The following is a 24,733-nucleotide window of genomic DNA, read 5'->3' as shown; positions in this document are numbered from 1 at the left end:
TTATACTCTAAATAGTTTTACCTGTATATTTTATTCAGAACACCTATTGCAGACTTTTCCTTTGATCCTCTTCCCTAGTAATGAAAGTATACGTAGTTCTGATTGAAATTGCAACTGCAAGCACAGGGTTCAGAAAGAGTTTAATACATAACTATATTCATTACAATCGTGTGTTCCAATGGTCGCGGAAAGCGATTGTGTCGAGCAGCAAAGAAGAAGGGGATTTTCATGTCGGTTCAGTGAGCTCATGCACGTCGGACTACGCTCGTCGACAACGGCACAATCCGGAAATCTCTAAGACCAAAAATGGCGTTTCTCGTGTAGCTTATTGCCACACCGAAGAAATTCTGGCATTGTCAACAAAAGAAGCAGATTCTGTCTAGAAGAGAATCGCGTAAATCGAAGAGCAGATTTCGAGGAGTAATTTTCATGAAATTTCGTGTCCAAGAGGCCCCTTTAGAAAACGATCGACGTAAATATCAGTTCACATGCCAAACATTCTTACATCTCTGATTATGTGAGTTGATTATGTGAACGTGTAAGATGCTTTGTGTCTATAATTTTTATTGCGACTAAGTGAAACATCGCTCTTTCTGATTCTGATTTTTAAATACTCCCATTGTATCTCTTTTTGCGTATTCTTTAAATAAAGCCACCCTAAATCGCGCTCTTTTGCCGAAGATTTCGATTGGTCGATTCATCGACTGTTCAATGAATGAATTTCAACCGGTGCCGAAACGTACGAATCATCAAGTGAACTTTACTTAAAAACAAAAAGCAAAAATGTGAAAAATCAAACACGGTGAAAGTGTAAGAAAAAGAATTGAATTTTTTGTGTGCGAGCATCTCTCTTGAAGTTTCCCACGAAACATAGTGGAATAAGAACGTGTTTCGCTCTTTTATATTTCTATAACCAAGCGATTTCTCGTACCACGTTATCGTTACCTTGTTATTTCTTCTATCCGCATTAATGTCACACGTGTTATTTCACAAAAAAGTGTTATGCTAAACTTAAAGTGCTGTGAAATATTCTAGCCGAACCCGGGTCTGTAAGTTCAGTCATATTTTTATTTTCACTGTTTTATCTTATTTCTTGTAATAAGATAATAACGTGGACAATCGATAACGTGGTCGAACGAGAAATTCGCTCGGTTTCGGTATAAAATTTTTACGCACTTACGCAAGCTTCACCGGTCGAGCGAGATTTTAAGACAACAGTGATGTCATAACACGGCGCAACGCTACGAAGCAATACCTTTGGCACGTGCAGCTGATGTCACGTTAATATATCATCTTAACAATCTTAGAATCCAGTGTAATCGATAATTAGAATTTTTATTCGATACTTAATGCATCCTGCATACACGTCAGCCTCCTTTTTTTCCGTAGAATTCCTTTCATGGCGTAGAGGAAAAAAAAAATAGATGGAAGTATAATATCTTTTCTACGCTTTCTTGCTTCTTTTCTCTCGGCTGTAACTGTACAGGATTTAATGAATTCGAATGAAGTAGCGGGCCTGTTGTACTTATGCAGTTTAAAGGATATGTGCGAACTGCAGGATGCATCGATGATCAGAGATGCAGTAGTGTTTGTGTAGACACTTTCACCGTGAGAAATTTTTTCGTCAATTCATCTCATCCCGTGCAACTAGAGTACCATCGTTAACCGAGTATTTTTTACACGAACATACACGACGTCGTCAATTGCTTAATTGCCGTCTGGAGTTTGATTATCATAGAGTAATATCGTTCATCGGACTACTTGACCCGCGGTTAATTTTTCAATTGTCCCGATAGAGATCAATTGCGTTTCATATCATATATCTATCGATATTATTAATCCGCGTCGATAGTAATAAACGATTGTGTGCTGTAATGTTGAAAGAAAGGAACGAAAATGGAGATGACCGAACAATTACGACCCGAAGAGCTAGTGGGTTTGGTGGCCCGATCCGCGGAGGGTACGGCAGCCAAAGGGATGCCTATCAAAGGACACGAAGATCTATGGGTAGAGATTCAAGCGAACACCTTTAGGAATTGGGTGAACGAACACCTAAAGCACGCCTCGGATGTCGCCGATGGTCCTGTGATTGATCTCGCCGAGGATTTTCGGGATGGTACTCGACTTTGCGCTTTGGTCGAGGTACTCACTAAACGGCGTTTACCCCGATGGAACCCTAGACCGGCTAATCAACACCACCATTTGGAAAATGTATCCACCGCTCTTCAGGCCATCGAGGCTGATGGTGTAAAACTTGTTAATATCGGTAATTCAAATTCATTTTTTTTTCAAGGTGATCTTTTAAATGAATTAACATATGTACCTTTGTTGTCCATCACTTTATAGCCCATAAAAAGGTAAATTCAACGACATAAGTCTGTTGACCTTCAGGCGATGGTCAACTAAAAATGAACAAGTTTCCAGGGACCATCCTGTGTAATATAGAATAGAGAGCACAGAAAAATAATACAGAGAAATGTTTGTAACAATGATAAAAAGTAAAATGTAAACGTGAGTCACGCGTCGATAATATAATAATTAAATGTAGACCATTATTACAAAACTTCGCGTGGAATATATCTACCTCCGGTGTCTATTAACATTTAGCGAGTTCTATGTGTATAGTAATTTTTAATTCATATGCGAGACATTGCAATTATCTTTCGAAATGAAAAAAAAAAGTACAGTTGTCACGTCACTGCTTGCAAATCGAACTTCGAGGTCGTTGCCTTTCTTGTGTTCACTCGGCGCCTACGAGACCGTTCAGTACCATTACAATTATACTCCTGTACCTACCGACTAACTTAATTTCCAGTGTATGAGTAGTAAAATGGCGCATCGACGATAAATCATACACGTATACACGCTCGAAGATATGTCTTCAACACGAACGAAGAATGCGTTAATAATGTATTAACAGGAACATCCTGAAGAAAATTCTTACCAAGGGAATGCGTTTTGACTCTTTTAATATAAAGTACTCGAATACTCGGCGGAGATCGCAGAGCTAATCGTTTTGGAAGAGACCAAAGTAAAATTTTATCAATTTCCTGTACAAACAACGAGTACTTTTCTAAACGACCGCATTTCCTTTTAACGTTTCAGTTCATACGTGTAATATGTAAATGTACGTACGTAATGAGTCATGTTTTTCCAACAGAAATACCTGGAAGCTTTAGTCGATTTACGGGTAAATCTCGTTTTTCGATGCCCATTTTGGCGATTGACATATAGTACTGTCCAACGCGTTCCACTGATATTTAAATGACCTTTTGCATACCGATAGATCTTGATGTTCCGAAGCTTTCTACTATATATAGCTTTGCTCGTACACGGTTGAAATAGTTTACTTATCTACTCTAGTACGTATAAGCATCGTTTTCAAGCGATGAATGTTGCATGATTGATAAGGAGTTCGATTAGGGGAGCCCTCTCTTCAAATCCCAGGGAAAGAAATATTGCACAGCAATCTTGTTAATATCGAGGGTTTAACATTTGAATTTTTGTTACAGGTAACGTGGATATCGTCAATGGAAATCTAAAATTGATTCTCGGTCTAATATGGTCGCTCATTGTAAGGTACCAAATAGGCAAGTCCAAGTTCCCTCCAAGGAAACTCATGCTCGCATGGCTCAAGGTCGGTATACGTAATTGCACAAATAACCTTGCTGCATCGCGACTACAATCTCAATGTAATCGTATATATATGTATATTTAAGAAAAATATCATTCTTCAATCGGATATTTCACCAAATATGATGTTTAGTGGCTGAAGGAAAGATTCATTTATTTACAGGCTGTTTTACCGGAATGTAGAGTAAACAATTTTACGACAGACTGGAACTCTGGCGTATATCTGAGCGCGTTGCTCGATTATTGTCAACCAGGTCTATTCCCGCATTGGCGTCAACTCGATTATAACGACAGGTATACTAGGAAAATATGTTACATTAAAGATTAATTAAATGTATTACTTTAGTATAATGTTCACTATTAATTATCAGTCGATTTCAGCAAGAAGGTATGAATTTATTAGAGTGTGAATGTTGCATTGAACTCGGGACGTTCTCCCTAGGTATAGGCTCTTTTGCACCCGGATGATTGTGTGAGAATCGAGGAGTGAATTTTTGTGAGAATAATTTTTGATGAAAAGTAGAAGTTAAGGTAAATTGTACATTAAATTTCCAGTGTATACAATTGCCGAAAGGCTATGGAGATTTCAAAACGCGAATTCGACATACCTATGGTATTGGAACCAGAGTACCTTGCGTCTCCTTATTTGGACGAACTATCGGGAATGACCTACTTATCGTACTTCATGAAAGAAGGTTCACCAGGTTTTCACGCGACGTTACAATGGGTTAACTCGCAATTACCTCACCACCCAGTACAAAACTTTACGGTGAGCGATTGTTCGTTAACGTTTCAGTTGTAGGACAAACACGTTTTCTTATGATTTAATCTATTCTTGCAGACCGATTGGAACGATGGCAGAGTTTTGTGTAGTATCGTCAGGAATTTAGGCGGACCAGCTCCAGCCTACGATAAAATCAATACAGATCCTTCTGCATGGGAGCACAATATACAAATGGGTAAGGATTGGTATATAATTTCTTCCTGGGAATACTTCACATTTACATCATATTTCCTTGAAGGTATCGATGGAGGCAAGAAACTAGGCGTGGAGCCTATTCTGAAGGCGAAAGACATGGCTGATCAGAACGTAGAGCATTTAGGCGTTATGGCATATGCGGCATATTTTCAATGGGTTAAGCCTCGCCCTCAAGCGAGCAAACAAATTGTTGTACACATAGACAGCACTTCCGCTAGAGTACAACAGCCGGTTAGTTGGTTAATTGTTTGAAAAGTTTCATCTATTGTTTCAAAATCTTCTAACAAGTCGTTCTATGATCGCCGGCATGCTTGCTTATTAACGATCATTATCCGCAGGCGCACTTCAAATTGGAAATTCTTACTAAAGAAGTGAATACGAGGGAAGTACGTGGTGAAGTAATAAGTCCTAGTGGACGAGTAGAATGTAGGCTTACTTGGAATGGAGTTCATGGCAAAGGTACCTTCGTACCTACAGAAGTCGGGATGCACAAGGTTTGTGTTAATAACTTTAAACGAACGAACAAAGTTATTTATCGTTTATCGGATATTTCAGCTAATGGTATATAACGACGGGGAATTAGTAGACGGATGTCCCTATTATTTTAGAGTTTTACCTCCTTTGACCAAAATAAAATCACCTGGTATGGATCCGTGCGCTATAGGATCTATCGTCGAAGTTCTAGTCAATAGTTACGGTAAGTATTTGGTAAAAAGACTTTCCTGCAGGATGTAAATTATGTAAGATGAACACTTTAGGAACTAGTCATGATGGCATTGATGTGACTGCATGGTCTCCAACTGGAAGATCTTTGTCCTGTCCAGTTAAAGAAAACGATGGTGTACATACCGCCACTTTTCAACCTGACGAAACAGGAGAGTGGAGTATCGCGATAACTCACAAAGGAAACCATATACAAGGCGGTCCTTTTACCTGCTTTGTATTCGATCCTAATGGAATAAAGGTAAAGTCCGTGTTTTAATTTCTTCGACGAACGTTGATGACATTTCGTTAATATCTACAGTTATTGGACACGGATGGTGCTATGCCCGGTCAGCCGTTTTCTTTCATCGTCGATGCGACAGGAACCGGAGGTCTCGGCGACGTTATAATAGATTTAGTTCACGATAAGCAGTCGGTCCCTTTCAGAATAGAAGATTTCGGACACATGCAATATCGAGTATCCTTCGTACCATCTGATTCGGGAAAGTATAGGGTTTACCTATACTTCAATGGCTCCGATGTTCGAGGCTCCCCATTTTCCATTCGAGTGGGAACTCAAAAGGGATCGAGAAGATCAAAGGAATCAACGTCTAGCCTCGATAGAACGAAATTGTCTTCGTTGGAAAGACGAATGAACGGTCTAAATGTTTCGATAGAGACAGACCGGTCCAGTCCTGTTCAAAAACCTTATTCTTCGCCCACGTATAAATTATCAAGCCCTACCCAACACGTACGCGATTATTCTCCCGCACGTCAGACTGCTCCAGTATACAAGACGTCGAATAATTACTCGGTAGAAAATTCTAATTCAACGTATCATACGTCGACTTCGTTTAATCAAACTCGATCTCCGAATCAAGGCCACAGCCCTGTTTCGCGAAATCTTCACAGTCCATCCCTGGTGAAGGAAACGAAAGAAACATATTCCAGTACTACGTACAATCAATCGAGATCTCCGACCGTACAAAGTCCAAGCTTTGCGAGGGAATCAAAAGACGCTTACACGTCGAATACGATAAATAGATCTCGTTCTCCGAATCCAAGCCCAACTGCCCATGGCTCGAGATACTCTCCGATCATTAAAGAATCTCGGGAGATTTATAGCTCGGGATCATTGAAGAGATCTCGATCACCGACTCAAAGCCCGATGGCATATCGCAGCGCAACGCAAAGTCCTGTTAATCGAAGCTTCAGTCCAAGAAGCAACGACAGTTTTAACAGAAAAATTTCGATGGATAATGGAACCGTCGACACGAGCAGTAACGTTAGAGTGTCGTCGATGGTTGGCGGTACCTCCAGACGAGATTCATGGGATGCCATAGAAAAGACAAAATCATTATTATCTTATGGTAGTTTGGAATCGCTCGCGAATCTGGCTAATAGTTCAGCCACTTTCGAAGACACGAATACCTCCAGTTTTTTCAATAACAATTGCAAGAATGCACAGAATTATAGCTCAAAAAATATGTCGCATACACACCACAGTTCTTCCAGTTATGTTTCCAGTCAGAAACTTTCAACTTCCGATTACAGCGCGTCTCAGAAGTTTAATAATGAAAACCATAATGCTCGAGCACAGACACATGGAATCCTTAAGAATAAAAATAATAATTATTACAAAGGTGTGGATACGACCGATGGAACTCACGAGCGATATCTCAATAATGGAGTTTCTAATTATTCGTCAACGCAAGGAAAAGCTTCTGAACTTGTAACTGGAAATGCACTGGAAATGTTACCGCTACACAGACCGACTACTTTTACCATAGATTCAAATGTAGATCAAAATAAAGTTACTGTCACTGTTTCTGGTGAGTTCTCTATCATACTCCATATAAATGTTAAAGAGTAATAATATTAAAAATTCAATTTCAGGTCCGAATGGCAAAATGATCCCTATACAAAAGTCAACTCTCAGAGGTTTAACGTATACGATAACTGCAGAAGAAGTTGGGGAACATATCATTCAGATTCTAATAAACGGTCAACATATTCAAGGCTCTCCATTCAGGTTTGTAGATGATAAATTGAATAAAATAAAATAGGTGAATAAGTAATTGAAAATTAATTGCATATTACTTCAGATCACAAGCGTACAATGCTCGTGCTATCCAAATTGGGAACATTCCGAATGGGGTTGTTAATCAACCAGTAGAATTTGAAAGTACGTCATTGAATATACTGCAAATGTTATTGTAAAATGAATATTTTTGTGAATATGTTTCTCGTGTTTCTTTTCCAGTTGACGGATCTAAAGCCGGATCTGGAAATTTAGAAATTCTCGTAAATGGTGGTCACGTAACTAGCTTTGTCAGGGCGTTGGGTAGCCAACGATTTCTGGCATCGTTCGTACCCCACGAAGCTGTTGTACACCTTGTAGAAATGACGTTCAACGGTGAAGTTGTACCCGGTAAGTCTTTTTTTTCTTATATGGATACAAGATGAATGAAAATGTTGTGTCTTTTTTACACGATAAGAACCGTTTCTTTTTCACTCATCAAACAACTTTCCTTTCAACTCTGTCATAGTAAATTATTAATTGTGAAAGAAGTATCTTAGTGAAAGTGATTTATCATTCTGTAAAGTTCAACGAACAAAGTAATCGTGTATAATAGTATACTCTTCAAAGAATTTACTTGTTCACTGAAAGAAAATCAATTATTGTGTATAATGTTTGATATATCTATCAGAAATATCCGTGCAGTTATTAATTATATGACCAACATTGATTAACTTTTGTATTTATAATTATTATTTTCTTTTCCATCTTTATGAAAATATTTATAATAATTCTTTGCCGGTTCACGAGCAGGTACTAATACCTCTTAGTTAAGACAACAGGTCATCGGTCAGGTCATTGACTTGCGATTTCACGCATCCACGTGATGTTCCACTGACACATATCCGACGTCATCGTTTCCTTTCCTTCTTGAATTTTTTCCTTTCGTTTATTTAACGAAGCATACCGCACGCTATGCCTATTTAATTAATCTCATTATATATATTTCTATCATATAACGTCGTACGTTAGGGCTTTTTTTTTTAATAATCTGCTTTCTCATCGTTGCGTAAGAACCTTAAGAGAAAATTAAAAATGGACAATACCACGTTTCTTTTATATACCGACGTACTCGTTTGCAATACTCTTTGTCCTGTTTTGCCATAAAACTGGAACACGGATTCATGCTACGCCATTGTAAATCTACGAAGAATATTATTCGCGTAGAGGGGTGCATTCCGCGATCATGATTGCACGTGGCCTACAATACTGCAAGGATGTTTGTTGGAATTCCATTAAATTCTCGAGTTGTTTCAAGCATCAACGTCAAGGCGTTTCAAAATATCTATTCCAGTATATTCGATTAAACCGGGGGTGGGCAATTGTTTTGGCTCGAGGGCCAATTTGTTGAAGCGGAGCACCTTTTAAAATGATTACATTCCATAAAAATCGATCAATATAAATTCAATAAAATAGTGGGAGTTTTATTGCCGGGAAGAAAATCTCGGTTCAAGGTGGATTTTTCTGTCTTAGTGTCCTATTTATCCACCCCTGGATTAAACTATAATTTTTGAAATTCCGTAACATTTTATTATAACGGGGATAAAAGTAAAAATTGAATTCCGTATCGAGTAAGATCTCTTTGCAAGCATACGCTGTTTGCTGTTAGTAGTCACGGACGATCAACGTGACATTAAACGAGTTAATGCTTTTATCTAGCGGTGTTAGCGACCAGTTTGCATAATATTCGTGCATTATCAATTGAAAAGGAATATCGTGGTGGATCGTAGGTGTGGTCACGATGGTAAAGTCGTTGTGTGCTCGAAGACGTATTTGGTCAGGAACAAGGATAGTCGACCCCTACCTACGTACCACATGTAAATGTAATTCCCGTAAACTGGGCGTGCTATCTTATAACGATCCTTATAATCTTCCACGTGATTTTTCGATTTTAATTCGCGTACTTGTACGTATTAATTAGATGGAACGATGTAAATAACAATTATCGTTATACAAGACAAAATTGGCACGGGTAGTTATGAATTGTTTCTTCCGATGGCGTTCTACCAGCGTATACATAATCGTAATATTCTGATTCGTATAATTACAGTACCGTTTTTGTATGATCTTATGCAAGACCGAGTATGCCCTGCACCGTTATTAGTTATCGAGGAAGAAATGTTTGCGGTTGTTTCGTTCGCCGAATAACTCACGGCTCGGTGACATGTGGAATGCGTTCCTATGCGTTTTACCGTGTCAGGCACAATATTGCCAATTTCCCTATTCCACTTGCTTCGTCTTTCTCTCATTACAGGTGTCCTAATTCGATTATTTGATACACGGGCTTAGGGCAATTGCCCCTGGCTGCTGCTGCCCTACACTAAATACGAGCGGTTCTACTCCTAACGTACATCATTAAAATTACTAGCCCATTATGACGCGCAAATCACCGTAACACTTGATGAGAATACATATCGGCTATGAAAGTATCGATTATGCGTTAATTACGCTACCATTCGTGCAGCGACAGTTAAATATATCATTCTTATATAACTTTATTCTTATTCGATGAGTAACGCCTCAAGTATGGAATAAAAAAAAAAGTATACTAATCAAGAAAGATTCTATCGTGAAAATCTATCGAAATCAGTTATTTTCATAATCATCCTTATCCTAAACCGACAACTTTGCATAAGAAAGATGTTATGAAATATTAATAGTATTGATGAAACCCACGCTTATAAAGTTGAATCACACTTCAAGGAAACAATACGGTAGTACGTATACGCGAGCTGGAACTCATTAGATTCAATTGATTTCGATTTATTCTTCTATAAACGATCGCTTGGATCTAACGATTCGGGACGAGTTTTCTTCAACTATGTTCGAACAACCGGCGCATCCGGAACATTCGATAAGAGAAAAAGTTTTCGAAAATTTTGGAACGAGTTACTTTCCGTACGACCCGTTATGTCGGGGAATGCAGTGATTCTTGGGCCACAGTCTCTTCGTTGTAACTCTTCTCTTTAAGAATGTGGCGCAAAGCGATTCTCGATGAAAAAAAAAAAGCTTAATGATACTTTTAACGTAAATTAAAATCTGTTTGGAAGGACTAACTTTAAAAACTGTGTTTTTTATGTACGACTTCCAATGTCAAATACGAACTTGAACACCGTTCAATCGAACGTGTATGAACACGACACATTCCTAACATTTTCTAGTTCAAGTCGCGTTGCATACATCCAAGACTTGTTTTGACATGCGTTTCGCGTCGTCGATCGTGCAGCATTGGAACTCGATTATTAATTAGAATCCTGACGAGTTGAAGAATTGCACTTTTGTTCCTAACGTTTTATCAAACGATATTAACGATTGATCGTCCTCAATTATAAATTACACTCCTTTTTTTATCCTGGTTACTTTAAAGTAAGCCAATGTTCAATGCAAACAGTGAGATTTCTATTTGCGGCCGACCTTAAGGTATCGAAATACGCAGATCAGGTATCTTGTGAACGTACAGACGGTAGCCGGTCGAACGAGCAAGAAACGGATGGGGATAACAGTGTCGTATTACGTTCCTCGAACTCCCTGCACTAAGTTAAACAATTTTTTAATCAAATTGAAATCTAAAAATCATTTAAATCTATGTTACAATAAACGTGTGTACTTATCTTCCAGCGTTTTCATTTCCTTGTTATTCGTATTAACAGATTCTTAACTTGGCGAGCAGTTATCTCAGGTGTAATATTGACTTAAATAACATTAATGACAAGGATCTGTTCTTAATAACAAATTACCTAAAATATTGTTAACATATGATATAAATAAATGTAAGAAGAATAATGGTGTATACCAGGGATCATCAAAGGGGTCGATTCGATCTAGGAGATAAGAGAATTAGCAAATTTTTAGGGGTCAATGATCAAAATAGTTTGGTGGCCCCTGGTGTATACCAACAAAAATACGTCCCTGGTTTTGGGTCCGAACGGCAACCCACAGTGGTAGTGGCAGCTACACTCTGTCCCGTCGCTAGACTCGTTCGAGTCTGTCGTGAATCGCGACCTGCTGACGTTTCTTCATCAAGAAATCGACGTTACAAAATTCTTCAGCTCATCTCAATTATTCGATTCGTTGCTTTACTCTTTGTTTCCTTTAAAAAGTTGTGCCATAATGGATTTCCGAGAGAGTCGTTCTCAATTAGTATCTGTTGAAAATCGTCATATAATCACGTTAGTTCGCGTACACTTGTGAAAACTCGATACCTGTTCGTACTTATGGCCGAGATCGATGTGTATCCCATAATGGAGTTTTATTATTAATTGATATACAGTGTGGTTTATTAACAACGTTGCGGTGTTTGGTTCATCCATAACTTAATTAAGTTCTACATTTTTTTTTCTCTTAAGGTTTTCAGCGCTTTTCAGGTTTTCTGAACTAAAATAAAGAGTGATCAGGGTAATTTGGTTTTTCGTATATCATACGTACTTACGCGAATATCAGTATTCCCCTTGCTGGATTCCAATAAACTTACTTTCGTGAACTTTCGCGCGATGATTATGAAAGTTATTTCTTTTCTGTGATCTGCGCGTGCCCTTATCCCAGATATGAAGGTTAGAAGGCATTTGATTGGAGTCACGTTGTACTTCCGGGAAACTGGAATTTGATTCAAAATCTCACAACTGCAAACAAATTTTTTTTCCGTTAAATAACTAAATACTTTATATCGCGAATCTGATAATTAAAATGATTAAATATTATATGCAAAGTATAAAAAAAAAATCTCGTGTATTTTATTCATATCATTTTGATGAATTTGCACGTAATTATAATATTAATTATAAATTGATAGGGTCACCGTGGCGTGTGGGCATCATGCCAGCCCCAAAAATGTCAGTGATTGGGGATTCCATAAGGTTGGTCCCTGCCGGTAGTCCTGCACTCTTTGAACTTTCTGCTCTTGGCTTTAATAGTAATGAAATTGATGTACAAATTATAAGTAAGTGTATGAAACAAAATATATGAATTGTTGTGGTATAAATTTCTTGTTGCATATGTGATAATTATTTCCAGCTCCTTCTAAAAGACATATACCAGCAAAGATTACAGAAGAGCCAGGACGTCCTGGAGAGTTTCGTGTTGAATTCACTCCAGTGGATGTAGGCAGCCACCTTGTGGAAGTAACCATCGCGGGACAGAAGCTACCGGCAGGTCCTCTTGTTGCCAAGGTGTACAACAGCAGTTTAATTCAAGTTACTGACATACCCAGTGCTGTTGTAGGACATGCCTGCCAATTCAGAGGTAAATAAGATTAGCTAACTACAGTATAAGGAATACAACTAAATTGAAATCTTTTCTTATTATAGTTGATGCTAGTGCTGCTGGTGAAGGGCAGCTTGAAATTTCAATAAATGAAGGAGAAGTACCAAATCATGTTCAAGTGGTAGGAGGAGGCTGTTGTCTTGTATCTTTTACACCTGAAATTGCCAAACCACACTACATTGATATAAAATTCAATGGAGAAGCAGTGAAAGGATGCCCTTTCATTTGTAATGTATCCGACACAAGTAGAGTAACATTAAGTTTAAATCATCTGGAACTAATTCCAGTAGATCAGCCTGCTAGTTTTCATATGGGGGTTGATGGTAGTGGCAGTGCAGAACTTGCAGTTTCTGTAAGAGGTTGGTAATAAAAAACATAATAACGTGATAAAGTATTATAAAATATTAAAAAAATGTATATTCCAGGGCCAAATAGCGAATTACCTGTTAAAGTAACCGGAGATATAAAAAGTGGTTTCACGGCAGAATTTATCCCAAAAGACGTTGGCGTTCATTCAATTAGCGTCGAGTATAATGGCCATCCTGTAAATGGCACACCGTTTTTAGCTAAAGCGTTTAATGCGGATAAAGTACTAATAGGCCCTGTTGCTAGAGGAAGTGTTGGTCAGCCGACGCATTTCACCGGTACGCATTCATTGAACAGGAAATAATGTTGAGACATGTTGGAATAACTCCAAGATCCTTGCTATTCTCTTATCTTCCTTTTTTTAGTTGACGCGAGTCAAGCTGGTGAAGGAAATTTAGAAATTACGATATCGGCTCGAAGTCAGAACATACCAACACAAGTCACACCACAGGGAAATGCTCGATTTTCAGTTAGCTTCGTACCATTTGAAGCGTGTGAACATATAATTAATATAGCCTTCAACAAACGAACCGTACCAGGCTGCCCGATTGTAACTCGGGTAGGTGGTGATAGTCATGTAACTGTGAGTGGGCAGGCATTAAGCAGTGCTGGGTTAGGGCGACAAAGTTATCTTACCGTCAGTAATGTTGCCGGTAGCTTGGAAGATTTAGAAGTTAATGTTGAAGGTAAATTTATGTCTCTTTTTTTTTCTTTCATTCATGTGGTTCGTATGTGTATAGCGCATGTACATCTTTCAATTCAAAATGTATCTTCGTACTTTTGCACAAAAATCACTTCCTTTATGGTGATATCATATTTTTTTTTTTTTGTGATTGATGTGTTGTTTTTACATCTAACATTCTAATCCGGTATTACAAGATCTTACGCACAGTGGTTTCACCGACGACCGAAAGTATAAGCACCTTCTATGTTTCGTCTACAACCATCGTGGTCAAGTTACTGGAATTTCTGTTTGTTTTTAATAATTAATTGAATACACATTTTGTTTGTTAATTACGGTGGAAACTTGCACGAAGTTCTACCTTTGTGTTATTCTATCTTGTTAATCTTTAGCTTGAGAGCAATTCTCTCTTTGTTGCAGGTCGGCCAGCTTTCAGACTACGACATTACTAGACTTCTCAAACAAAACTAATTTCATTCTTATCTTAGTAATGGAGTATAATAAATTGGTGGTGGGTTTCTAACTTAACATCTTCTAAAACTGTTGCATAGAGATAGTATCTCGTGTTGTTCTCGTGCCTTTTTGATTGTTAGTTACCACCTTAAGATATTATATGGGCTTTGGTTCCGCTCTGGTAGATAATTTATTAAAGCGGTGACTAACATTTCACAAATTTAGTTCTTATTGTCGAACCAAATTAAAATATGTATTAGAAGCGCGACACCCATTTCATGGTGCTATACATATGTACGCGTTGCTACATTTCATTTAAAATCCTAACTACTGTGGCACTCGAGTATAGATTTTGAATTTGAGATTTTACATATTGCTTTAATCAATGTGCCAGTGCTATCATTTATTTGAGTAGTACATATTTAGTCCTTAAGTAAAGCAACAATGAAAAATTTCAAAATTTTTTATATATTTTGCTTCAGTTGTTCCGTTCGTATCATTCTGATATTATAATAACATTCTGTAACAGATATAAAATGAATTAACCATTAATCTAAAATTAATTACCACGTAATACCATTAACTTACGAATTAGTGCATTTTTATGCATTTTTAGCCATCATTTTGTCATAACAGTTCATATACACGTATATATCGCATTTTTAATAAAATATTGCTTATTGCAATTAAAAACTTAACATTTAAAAAAAAGAGAACTTTTTCGACGCGCGTAAACCCCTGATCATATACTTTTGGTGTCCTGCTGATCCACCCTAGTAGTTGGTTGACTAAATTGTATTAAACAACTAACCGGCGGACTTGATAGGACCCAACGGACAGGCCGTACCAGCTCAAGTCACTGACAACAAAGACACAACATGCAGCGTAGCATTTACACCGAGAGTAGTTGGAGAGCACAGAATTTCGGTAAGCCATCGGAATGTTCCTGTGATTGGTAGTCCATTTAGCTGCAAAGTGTATGACGTGACTGCTATCAAAGTAAAGGATGCTAAATATGGTGTTATTGGAATGCCTGTAACTTTCTTAGGTATTGTCTTCATATTTCAGAATGTTTTGTGATACATTATAACCGTGTCGAAATTGTTATTAAATTTTCAGTTTTTCCTTTTCTCTTTTTTCATTTTTAGTTGAAACTAGCCAGGCTGGACCGGGAAACTTAGAGGTAACGGTAAATGGTGGCCGTGTACCCACGTCTGCTCAAGCACAAGGACCACACACGTATGCGATATCATTCACGCCTAGGGAGCCAATTATACATACCGTAGACTTGAGATTTAACGGAGAAGATGTACCTGGTAGCCCTTTTAGCTGTCAGGTATTATATTGTCATTGATAAGAAATGATTATTAAAGCATTCTCTTAGAAAATTACAAATGTTAGGAAAGATTAATTGCTGTTAAAACGATAGGTGAGCGACACAGCAAAAGTAATAATAACCGAAGGGCTTGAAAAAGTATCTGTAAATCGTTTGACAACATTTACGATAGAAGCAGATACTTCATTAGGGGTACCGACTGTAGAAGTTCTTTCGCCTACAAGAGAAAGTTTACTGGTTCATGTTAAACAAAATGGGCACGGATCTTATAACGCAGGTTTCACACCAAAAGATGTTGGTATGTGAAGTAATAAGAAACAATAAAAATGAATATTAAAATACTATATACATATAAACAAAATACATACCATTAATAGGTGACCATAGTGTTGAAGTGAAATTAAATGGATCGCACGTCGAAGGTAGTCCTTTCTTAGTAAAAGCTTACAATGCAGATAAAGTAAAAGTAACAGACATAAACAGCGGTGTTGTCGGGAAACCGGTCTTCTTTAGCAGTAAGTGGTACCCTTTAATTAATTTACTATATTCACATTGTAATTTATTTATATGCATTTGTTTTAACTTACAGTTAATGCTAGCCAAGCAGGTGCTGGTAATCTTGAGATCATTGTTGCGGTGAATGGTAAAAATGTACCGAATTATGTACAAAGCGAAGGAAATGCAAAATTTAGAGTTAATTTTAAGCCACAGGAAGCTGCTGTACACAGTCTTAGCGTTCGTTTCAACGGGGAACCTGTGCCGGGTATGTAAAGATTATGCATTAGATACGTATTTTTGCAATATTATGTAATAATATTACATTTTTAGGTTCACCATTCAGTTGTAAAGTAGTCGGCGCGGGTCAAGCCATAATCACAGGGCACAATTTAAAAATGGGAGCTGTAAAGCAATTGATATCGTTCATCGTAGATCCACAATCTCCCTTAGCAAATTGCGATGTAATTGTAACACCTCCGTCAAATATATCTCTTCCCATAACGATAGAACCTGTGGAAGGAAAATATAATATTAGTTTCGTACCGATAGAAGTAGGCAGACATAACATTAGTATATTAGTAGATGGTGAACACGTGAAAGGATCCCCGTTTGCTTGTAATATTTACGACGTTACAAAGGTAATTTATTTAATACCCTTTGGAAAATATTTTTCTCAATAACATAGTTTAATAAAACCTGACACAGGTACACGTATCGGGTCTTACGGAGGCATTATTGGGCCAAGCGACAACATTTACAGTTGATGCTGCTGAAGCTGGCGAAGGTACATTGGAATTAGTAGTCAGCACGGAAAATAATACAGTTAAAGCTGAAGTAGTTGCCTGTGCTCGTGGATTATATGATGTCACGTTTGTTCCCCAAACTACTAGCACTCACTACGTTAATATCAGTTTTAACGATGATAATGTACCAGGTTTGTGATTTAGCTTTTTTTCATCGGTTGATATTAATATTGACAAAATCATCAATACTTATCGCTATTGTACATTAGGAAGTCCGTTTAAATGCCCAGTAGTTAGTACTATGTTAGACGGACCATCTATGATCCGAGTCGGCAATACAGCATACATGGACTTGGAAATGCCAGGTTTAGAGGGGCCCGTATCTGCTGAAGTAACAGGTAACATACTTTTTAAATATTAATTAAAATATTTTTTAAAACAAAATGTTTAATAATAGGCCCCGATGGTATTATTATTCCATGCACGTTGACGAAATTGTCATCCAATTTGTATCGAGTAGAAATTCGAACGCGACAAGTTGGAACTTACAGTGTAATATTTAATGATGGGCACAAGATGATTAGTTCTCAAACGCTTCAAGCTTTCGATCCAGGGAAAGTAACCATCAAAGAAGTGTCTGATGTAGTTTGCCATCGACCTGGCACTATCATAGGTACGGTATATGTGGTTTCATGGATACCTGTACAAAAATTTTTTATAAATAATTATGTAACTTTTGTATAGTGGTTGCACCAAAAGAAGCTGGGCCTGGAAAATTGACTGTAAATGTACGCGCCGCCGGATCCGATGTCGATAGTGTAGTTAGAGAAGGAGAAAATGGTCTTTATGAAATAATTTTCCATCCTACACGAGCAGCTCCTCATAGAGTCCATATAAAATATAACGAAGTTCACATATCGGGTATATAATTCTACAATTATTAACTATTTCCTTTTTCAATCTAATTCATTTTATATTACTTACAGTATGATTTCATTTCAGGAAGTCCTTTAGATGTAACAGTTCGTAGTCCTACAGGAGGAAGAGAAGTAACAGCGACAGGATTAGGGCTGTACCAATCGTGTGTCGGAAAAGTAACTTCTTTTACCATTGAAACATTAGGCCGACCTGGAAAAGAATTTGACGTTGTAATTAGTGGACCGCAAGGCAATGCAGTTCCAGTTCGATGCTATCAGCATCGAGATGGAAATTTGCTTGCTGAATTTACGACAAATACTGTCGGTAAGTATCTTAGAGAAGGTAAAAATGATGAAGACATTAATAATACTGTTGTTCAAATAATTGAAACGTATTGTACCATTAGGGACATACAAAATCGATGTTTTGCAAGGTGCGAAGCCAGTGTTGGGTTCACCTTTTTTCTGTCAGGCTTTCGATGTTTCTAAAGTAAAATTGCAGGAGCTTGGCCCAATGACAGTGTCCGTGCACGATCATATCGCATTTAAAAGTATGTATTTAAAATAAGTTTAAGCAAGTTAATATTTCGTTACGTTTTCATTAATAAATTATTGCAGTAATAAAGACGGACGCTGGAATGGCGGACTTGGACGTAGTGGCAACAAGCCCGTTAGGTCAGGAACTTCCATTACAAGTTACTCCACTTAACGATGGTGCTGAAATGATTGAGTTTTCTCCTAGTGTACCTGGAACTTACATGATTAACATCACATACGGTAACATTTATTATCGCAATAAACTTCAACTGTTATATTAAACGTAAAAATGATTTTTTCTTACATTTTCTGTATCTAGGAGGATGTCATATTCCTGATAGCCCGGTAATGTGCACAGTTGATGCAGCTGGACAAGCTCGCGCGAAAGGAGAAGGATTATTAAGCGGTCATGTAGATAAAGCAGCGCATTTCATCGTTACTGGTACAAGAAGTCCTCCAGCAGTTCAGGTGCTGATAAATGGATAAATATTTTTGAATACTATGAACTGTGTTCGATCAATTTAATACCTTTCCATAGGTTGATGGTCCGGATAGTGTATCGAAAGCGATTATCGAAGCTGGAGCTAATCCTGGTACTTGGAATGTATCTTACATTCCAACCGAAGTTGGAGTTTTTGATATCAGAGTTGTGTCTGCTGGTCAACAGCTTCCTGGATCCCCGTGGCATCCAAAAATCATCGATACACGAAACCTTCGCGTAATCGGTAAATAATAATTAACCGGGTAAAGTTACGAAGGTCCGTTAATATTTATTTTATTTTTCTAAGGTGGTTGGTCAGCTGTATGCGATGATCTAGGAAGATTGAAGTTACATCCTTCGAACAAGATCAGTTTTGATACCGCTGAAGCAGGACCTGGCGAACTCAGTGGGAAAATAGGAGATCATGCGTTATCTTTTGAAATGACGTCAAATAATAGACTGAAGCTCATTCCGCCACAATTAAGTGGTGGGGAGTACCGTTTAGAAATATTATTCAATGGAGTACCGTTTCCAGGAGCCCCAAAATTAGCAATCGTTCAAGATCTAGAGGTATTTGATAATACCGATTTAAATAAACATTAATCAACCTCAAAATATTAGAGTTTCTTTTTATTTCTAGCCACCTATGCAAGATACGAGTCGAGTTTTACTGAGAGGAAGAGGATTGACATCAGCTAAATGTGGAGAAGAAGTCAGTTTCACAATAGACGGCTCTCAGGCCGGCAGTGGAACACCAAAAGTACAACTTTTTTCACCAACCAATGAACTTAATGTAATGTTACAACATTTAGGAGACAGCGTTTACCGAGCAAGTTACATACCATTAACACCTGATCCTCTTTTAATGACCGTGTCTTGGAATGGAAGACAATTGAAAGGATGTCCTTTGCAAATAAATGTAACGAGCGCGGCTGATGCGTCGCGAGTTATTTGCTCCGGTGATGGATTGAAACACGGTATTGTTGGACAGGAAATAAGAAGTTTCATCGATACAAGACGCGCGGGGCCTGGTACGTAGTTTATATCTGAAAGATATAAATTCAAAACTTGTCAGTGTGTTTCAAAGGGAAGTATTTCTTAAATGTTCAGGTGAATTAACGGCACACTGTGTGGGACCACATAAAGTGGCTTACTGTGAATTATACGATCACGGCGATGCAACGTTCACGTTGAACGTAAAGCCTCAAGAGGCTGGACGCCATGCATTAACCATTAAATATGCCGGAGAACATGTTCCGGGTTCACCTTTTACGTTACGCGTTTCCGGAGCTCCTGATGCTTCAAAGGTAAAGTTCGCATATGGTGATAATATTGAGAATATAGAAATATTAATCTCACAAGAATATTCTCAATGATAGGTTCGAGTTTATGGACCAGGAATTGAACACGGAGTATTAGCAACATTTCAATCACGATTTATTTGCGATACACGAGGAGCTGGTGCCGGTCAGCTAACGGTAAGAGTTCGCGGTCCTAAAGGAGCGTTCAGAGTTGAAATGCAAAGAGAAACACAAAAGGATCGTATAATACTTTGTCGATACGATCCAACGGAACCAGGCGACTATAGGGTCGAAGTTCGTTGGGCGGGTGTCCTTGTACCGGGTTCTCCATTTCCCGTTAAAATCGTGGACACACAGGACGAATTATTAATGTTAACACAGGTAAAATTAGAGTAACAATAAGAAGATATAGGGAAGTGTCCGAATGTAGAAATCTGAAACATTCTATTAATTGCATTTTAGAGCGGAGACAATTACTCAACAGGACACCATACCATCGCGTCATGGCGTGGATCGCAAGCTATATTATAAGGTTACTGCGCATAAAGTTGTTATTATTTTGTATGAACTAATAATATATTTTCATAATATATAATTCTATTGTAACTTATCTAAATGTTTACAATAAAATGTATTTTGACAATGCTCGTTATTTTATAAACGATACCTTCCTGTTCCAATGCCTGTATGTAAGGCAAATCAATTTTTTTCGATACAAGAAGAGGTTGAAAGCTATACAAATTTAGTATTATATTTTTCATTTCGAACACGTTTATAATATTACCTCTTGCTTTTCTGTTCCAGTTTACTAAGCTCTCTGAACACATGCTTTTTCATTTCCTTTTGTCTCTTAAGTTTACGTCCTTCTTCAGCAGCAATTCGACTCTGAAGTGCTGCGATTCTTTGTTTAGTAGCTTGTTTTAATTGTCGTTGCTTATAGACATAATTAGTCCTGATCATTGTCATTACTTTTGCTATGTGCTCCTCTTTCGGTTCACGTACTACGGCTACTCTGTTATCCCTGAATCTAGGTGCCTGTTTACCAGGATGTGGCTTCGATTTTGGTTTATTCTTATACGGAAGCTCTTTCTGCAAAGTTCTTGGAATCACTAAAGGTTTAAACACTTTTACTTCCCTTTCGACAGGGGTGTACATGGAATCTACGTTAGCTGGCACGTGTACATTCTTTTCTCTTTTCAATTGACCCGTCGTTTTCATTCCCTGCCAACGATTCTTTTCCTCGGCAGGCAACAAAAGCGACGTAACAGGATTGTAAAATTTCGGAACGTCAACCTTGTACCAAGTTCGACAAAAGACAATATCGCTCAAAAGTATTTTATCCTCGAACGTAGCGCGGAAGCATCCTTCTGGTTTCGATATAGCTTTCTTTATTTGACCCCGAATACCTGACACGGTTTTAATCTTAGCACCCTCGAATTTTGCAACCTCGAGGGACGAGTTAAACATATCTTTGATAAATGCCGTTTTCTTATAGATCTTCAATGGAACACCGGTTAGTTTCAATTTCTTCATAATCTGCGTGCTTTTATCCATCTCCACGATGGAACCTGTAGCCGCTATTCTAAATCCTGGTATCCTGGTCGCAACATCCTGAATGGCCACTACTCCAGTGCTCTGTGGAGTAATGGGACCCCAAAAGTGTGCCATGCACGCAACGTGCTCTGGCGTGTACTTTAACATCCTGCTCCTTAAATTATCTTCTAATTTTGAAAAAATCGGTAACGTCTGAAAACGTCTCCAGCCTATGGACAGTATCAATGGATCTTTGCTTTTAAGAATCTTTGAATACCACCGATGCTTCTTTATCCTTGTCTGTACATAACCTATATTTTCTTCACCGTGCAAAAGCCCCCCGATAATTAACGGATAGGTGGGATCTAAATTAGTAATAAGCTCGCAGGGAACAGTCTCGATTTCGACACGGACGTACATGCCCGGACGGTAACCTTCTAACTGTACCCTCGCGTTATCGTCTACCCCCTCGAACTCTGATTTGTTTAGATTCGCTTGTTTTTCTACTTCTAATTTAAGTTCGTCGTAATACGTTTTTGCTTCCCCGGTATCGTACTCTAAATCGAATTGTTCCTTCAATTTTCTCTTTTTCTCGATAAGCTTCCTCCTTTCTTCTTTCTCGTCCTTTGTCGTCGCTTCTTTCGGCGCTTCCGCTTCATGTTTCTCGTTTGTTTCCAAGTCTTCAAAGTCTCCGTACAACTCTTCGTCGTCCATGTCGTCTAACCTCAAAAGCTCCTCCGCATCTTCCGAGTCTCTCCATTTACCTGTTACAAAACGATTCGTTACGAGTACCTTATTTTCCTCTGCCAACCAATCCCGGAGTGTTTCAGCGAAGAACACGGATTCTTCTTGATTCTGTAACTCTCTTTCTTGTATTTTTTGCTTTTGCTGTTCTTGAACTACTCGAAAGATACCACCTATCTCGTTATCATCATCTTTTTCTTCTTCGTTTTCCTCCTCTTTCTTTTCTTGCGTGTTACTTCTATCGAATACTCCGTAGACAATTTTCATTAGATTCTTGGTGTTTCGTTGACGATTTTCATACGCCTCCTTTGCTCTCTCGACTAAGTTTGATTTCCATTTCAATTCGTCTGCAACTTCTTCTTCGTCCTTCATCTCTTCATCTTCTTCTTCTGCATCGTCATTTTCTTGAGATTTCTTTTCTTCAGAATCCTCGTCCTCAGAAGTTTCCTGCTGAAAGTCACTTTCTTTTCCTGAATCGTACTTTTCCAATCCAGTTCGTGACTCCGTATCGCTAAGCTCATCAAAACTTTCACTCTCACTATCTGTCTGTTCAATGGATTTATTTAAACCTGAATTTAACTGACTCAACGCTTCCGTGATTTTATTTTTTATCGCGATATCAGATTCCTTACTTAAAGAATGATAAACTTCTGGATTACCTGATGCTGAAGCAGTACTGTCTTTAACATCTTCAGTTTCTTCTTTCGTAGTATCAAGATTGTTGTCTTCTTGGTTTGAAATAACTAACGAACCCTTTTTCTTTTTCCGTTTTACATTTTCCAATTGAGAACTTTTCTTTTTCCTCTTTGTACCTCGATCTTTAGGTTTTGTGCCTTCTTCATTCACTTCCTCTGTATTATCTTCTTCTTCATCTTCCACTAATTCGTCATCATCGTCTTCATGATCAGTTTCCTCCGAATCTTCACCGTCTGAAGATTCTGCTGTTTCAGAATTGGAAAACAGAACCTTTCTTCTAACTCTACCATTGTCGATTACAGTTTCTCCGCTATATTTATCAAAATTTTCATCCATATCTTCCGACTTTATTGGCTTAGTGTTACTAAACAACTGCAATTCGCTGTGTTTTAATTTTTCATCGAGCGTTTCCTGGGTGTTCATCAAAGCTCCAACTAAGCCTGTATCTTCTTCTTTGTGAGAATGACTTCCGCCTAATTCAACGTAAACGGCGTCTTTGTCGTAGACTATTCCACCAACTCCTGAGAAAGGTGCGTAAATCAGTCGCTCTTTTTCAACTAACGCGCGTTTCTTTAATTGTTCTGGTAAAGGGCATGGATCTGGGAGAAAGCTAACATCTCTAATTTTTAAATCCCCACATCCGGGAATGTGTACAGATGTTTCCTTGTTCAAAGGAACTCCTCTTACATACCTATAAATATCAATGCAACATAAATATAACTGAAAACAATATTTGTAGATAGACAAAATATTACATACCCATATAAACTTATTGTTCTATCAACTTTTGGATTTTGTCTGATTAATTCTGGTGATGTTAAATCTTCCACTCTGTCTGCTAGAATATAGGGATGCATAGTACGCCATGTTAAAGGTCTGAATTTCATTACAGATATAAATCTAGCCAGATTTTTAACTTCTGTACGTAAATATTCTCCATGAAGTAATCCAGATAAATAAAACAATTTTGCTCCTGCATAGACTTCTGTCCAAAACCTTTGTTTCAATGTTTTCTTAGTCTTCTTTAATTGCTTTGCATTTTTTATTAAATCTAAGTGTGTCAAAACACCCATGATTCTGGGCATACCATGAACTTGACAAATATTTAAGAATTCAAATATCTCCATCTCAAAACCAAAGGATGCATCTATCAGTAGCAGCACTAAGTCTGCTACTTTTGCAATATCTATCATACTGTTTATGTCATTGTTACATTCCATGAAAGTAACCCGCCGTTTCTTGCCACAAACAATAGTGACTGGACCAACTATATTGGTCAATGGTTGTTTCACATAACTTTTAATCAGACATTGAATCACCAATGATTTACCTACTTTTGGAGGACCAACAACAGCAACTAGTACCGGTGGTGGTTCTACAGGTGTTCTATCAACTAAAGGTATATGCTGCTTTTTTGTTTCAATATCTTGTTTCCGCCTAAATCGTCTCTCCGCCTTAATCGTAGAATTAAATGTAAATGCTTTTGGATTTCTTTGCTTATCTGACAATTCTTCATTATGTTGTTTCTTTGCTTTCTTCTTCTCTGCTTTACGACCAGCATTACGTTCTCGATGAGTCTTATGGATTATCGTTTCACTCGACTCATTACTCATTTTTAATTTATTTGTGGAACTAATTACTTGGAAATTAACTACACATATTGTTTTTAATAATCCCTGTTTTCATTTCTACAAGTATTTACGTTAACGTTAAGGTTATGTTGTATTCACATGTTACCCATGTCAGGAATAAAGCGAAAATGGCCACATGGCGCCTTATAAGCTAATGAAAAA

General features: G+C 37.9%; 2 protein-coding genes and 1 long non-coding RNA gene across 9 annotated transcripts; 1 reads left to right on the top strand and 2 right to left on the bottom strand.

The window, feature by feature from the left end:
- The first annotated feature begins 259 nt into the window (after positions 1-259).
- On the top strand, positions 260-20,586 carry jbug (filamin-type immunoglobulin domains fbug). Of its 7 annotated transcripts, none has more exons than XM_034333623.2 (39): positions 275-517; positions 1,889-2,266; positions 3,513-3,637; positions 3,797-3,927; positions 4,189-4,402; positions 4,475-4,592; positions 4,656-4,843; positions 4,951-5,106; positions 5,168-5,309; positions 5,371-5,576; positions 5,637-7,146; positions 7,211-7,346; positions 7,420-7,499; positions 7,578-7,745; positions 12,184-12,330; positions 12,405-12,632; positions 12,698-13,012; positions 13,079-13,297; positions 13,385-13,705; positions 14,981-15,202; positions 15,303-15,490; positions 15,584-15,788; positions 15,868-16,005; positions 16,080-16,253; positions 16,319-16,626; positions 16,694-16,922; positions 17,001-17,129; positions 17,189-17,404; positions 17,476-17,652; positions 17,734-17,973; positions 18,056-18,199; positions 18,267-18,425; positions 18,505-18,653; positions 18,724-18,910; positions 18,974-19,236; positions 19,307-19,697; positions 19,777-19,973; positions 20,046-20,348; positions 20,430-20,586. In XM_034333623.2, the coding sequence occupies exons 2-39, from the start codon at positions 1,897-1,899 to the stop codon at positions 20,496-20,498; spliced, it is 8,862 nt and encodes a 2,953-aa protein (XP_034189514.2). In that variant the 5' UTR covers positions 275-517; positions 1,889-1,896; the 3' UTR covers positions 20,499-20,586. The 7 variants fall into 7 exon arrangements, with proteins under 7 accessions (XP_034189519.2, XP_034189520.2, XP_034189514.2 ...); XM_034333624.2 differs by having other exon boundaries at positions 1,885-2,266; positions 17,252-17,404; XM_034333621.2 differs by having other exon boundaries at positions 1,885-2,266.
- Positions 10,392-14,871, bottom strand: LOC117608520 (uncharacterized). Its single transcript, XR_004582360.2, has 3 exons — positions 14,743-14,871; positions 11,866-14,674; positions 10,392-11,768 (listed from the first exon to the last, which is right to left on the bottom strand). It is a non-coding gene; the product is annotated as an uncharacterized LOC117608520 (long non-coding RNA).
- On the bottom strand, positions 20,581-24,677 carry LOC117608468 (ribosome biogenesis protein BMS1 homolog). The gene is made up of 2 exons (XM_034333647.2): positions 23,700-24,677; positions 20,581-23,631 (listed from the first exon to the last, which is right to left on the bottom strand). Exons 1-2 carry the CDS (start codon positions 24,551-24,553, stop codon positions 20,748-20,750), a joined length of 3,738 nt encoding a protein of 1,245 aa, XP_034189538.2. The 5' UTR covers positions 24,554-24,677; the 3' UTR covers positions 20,581-20,747.
- Positions 24,678-24,733: the final 56 nt, after the last annotated feature.

Source organism: Osmia lignaria, chromosome 2, assembly GCF_051020975.1.
Source record: "Osmia lignaria lignaria isolate PbOS001 chromosome 2, iyOsmLign1, whole genome shotgun sequence".
NCBI classification, from domain to species: domain Eukaryota; kingdom Metazoa; phylum Arthropoda; class Insecta; order Hymenoptera; family Megachilidae; genus Osmia; species Osmia lignaria.
Note: the sequence above shows the minus strand (reverse complement) of the source record. Positions and strands in the feature narration are given on the sequence as shown.

Coding starts and splice junctions, on each gene's coding strand:
- jbug (XM_034333623.2), top strand. CDS start 1,897: ATGGAGATGACCGAACAATTACGACCCGAAGAGCTAGTGGGTTTGGTG. Junction 7,746..12,183: donor CAACGGTGAAGTTGTACCCG/GTAAGTCTTTTT, acceptor ATAAATTGATAG/GGTCACCGTGGCGTGTGGGC. Junction 16,923..17,000: donor TAACGATGATAATGTACCAG/GTTTGTGATTTA, acceptor ATTGTACATTAG/GAAGTCCGTTTAAATGCCCA.
- LOC117608468 (XM_034333647.2), bottom strand. CDS start 24,553: ATGAGTAATGAGTCGAGTGAAACGATAATCCATAAGACTCATCGAGAA. Junction 23,632..23,699: donor AGAACAATAAGTTTATATGG/GTATGTAATATT, acceptor TGATATTTATAG/GTATGTAAGAGGAGTTCCTT.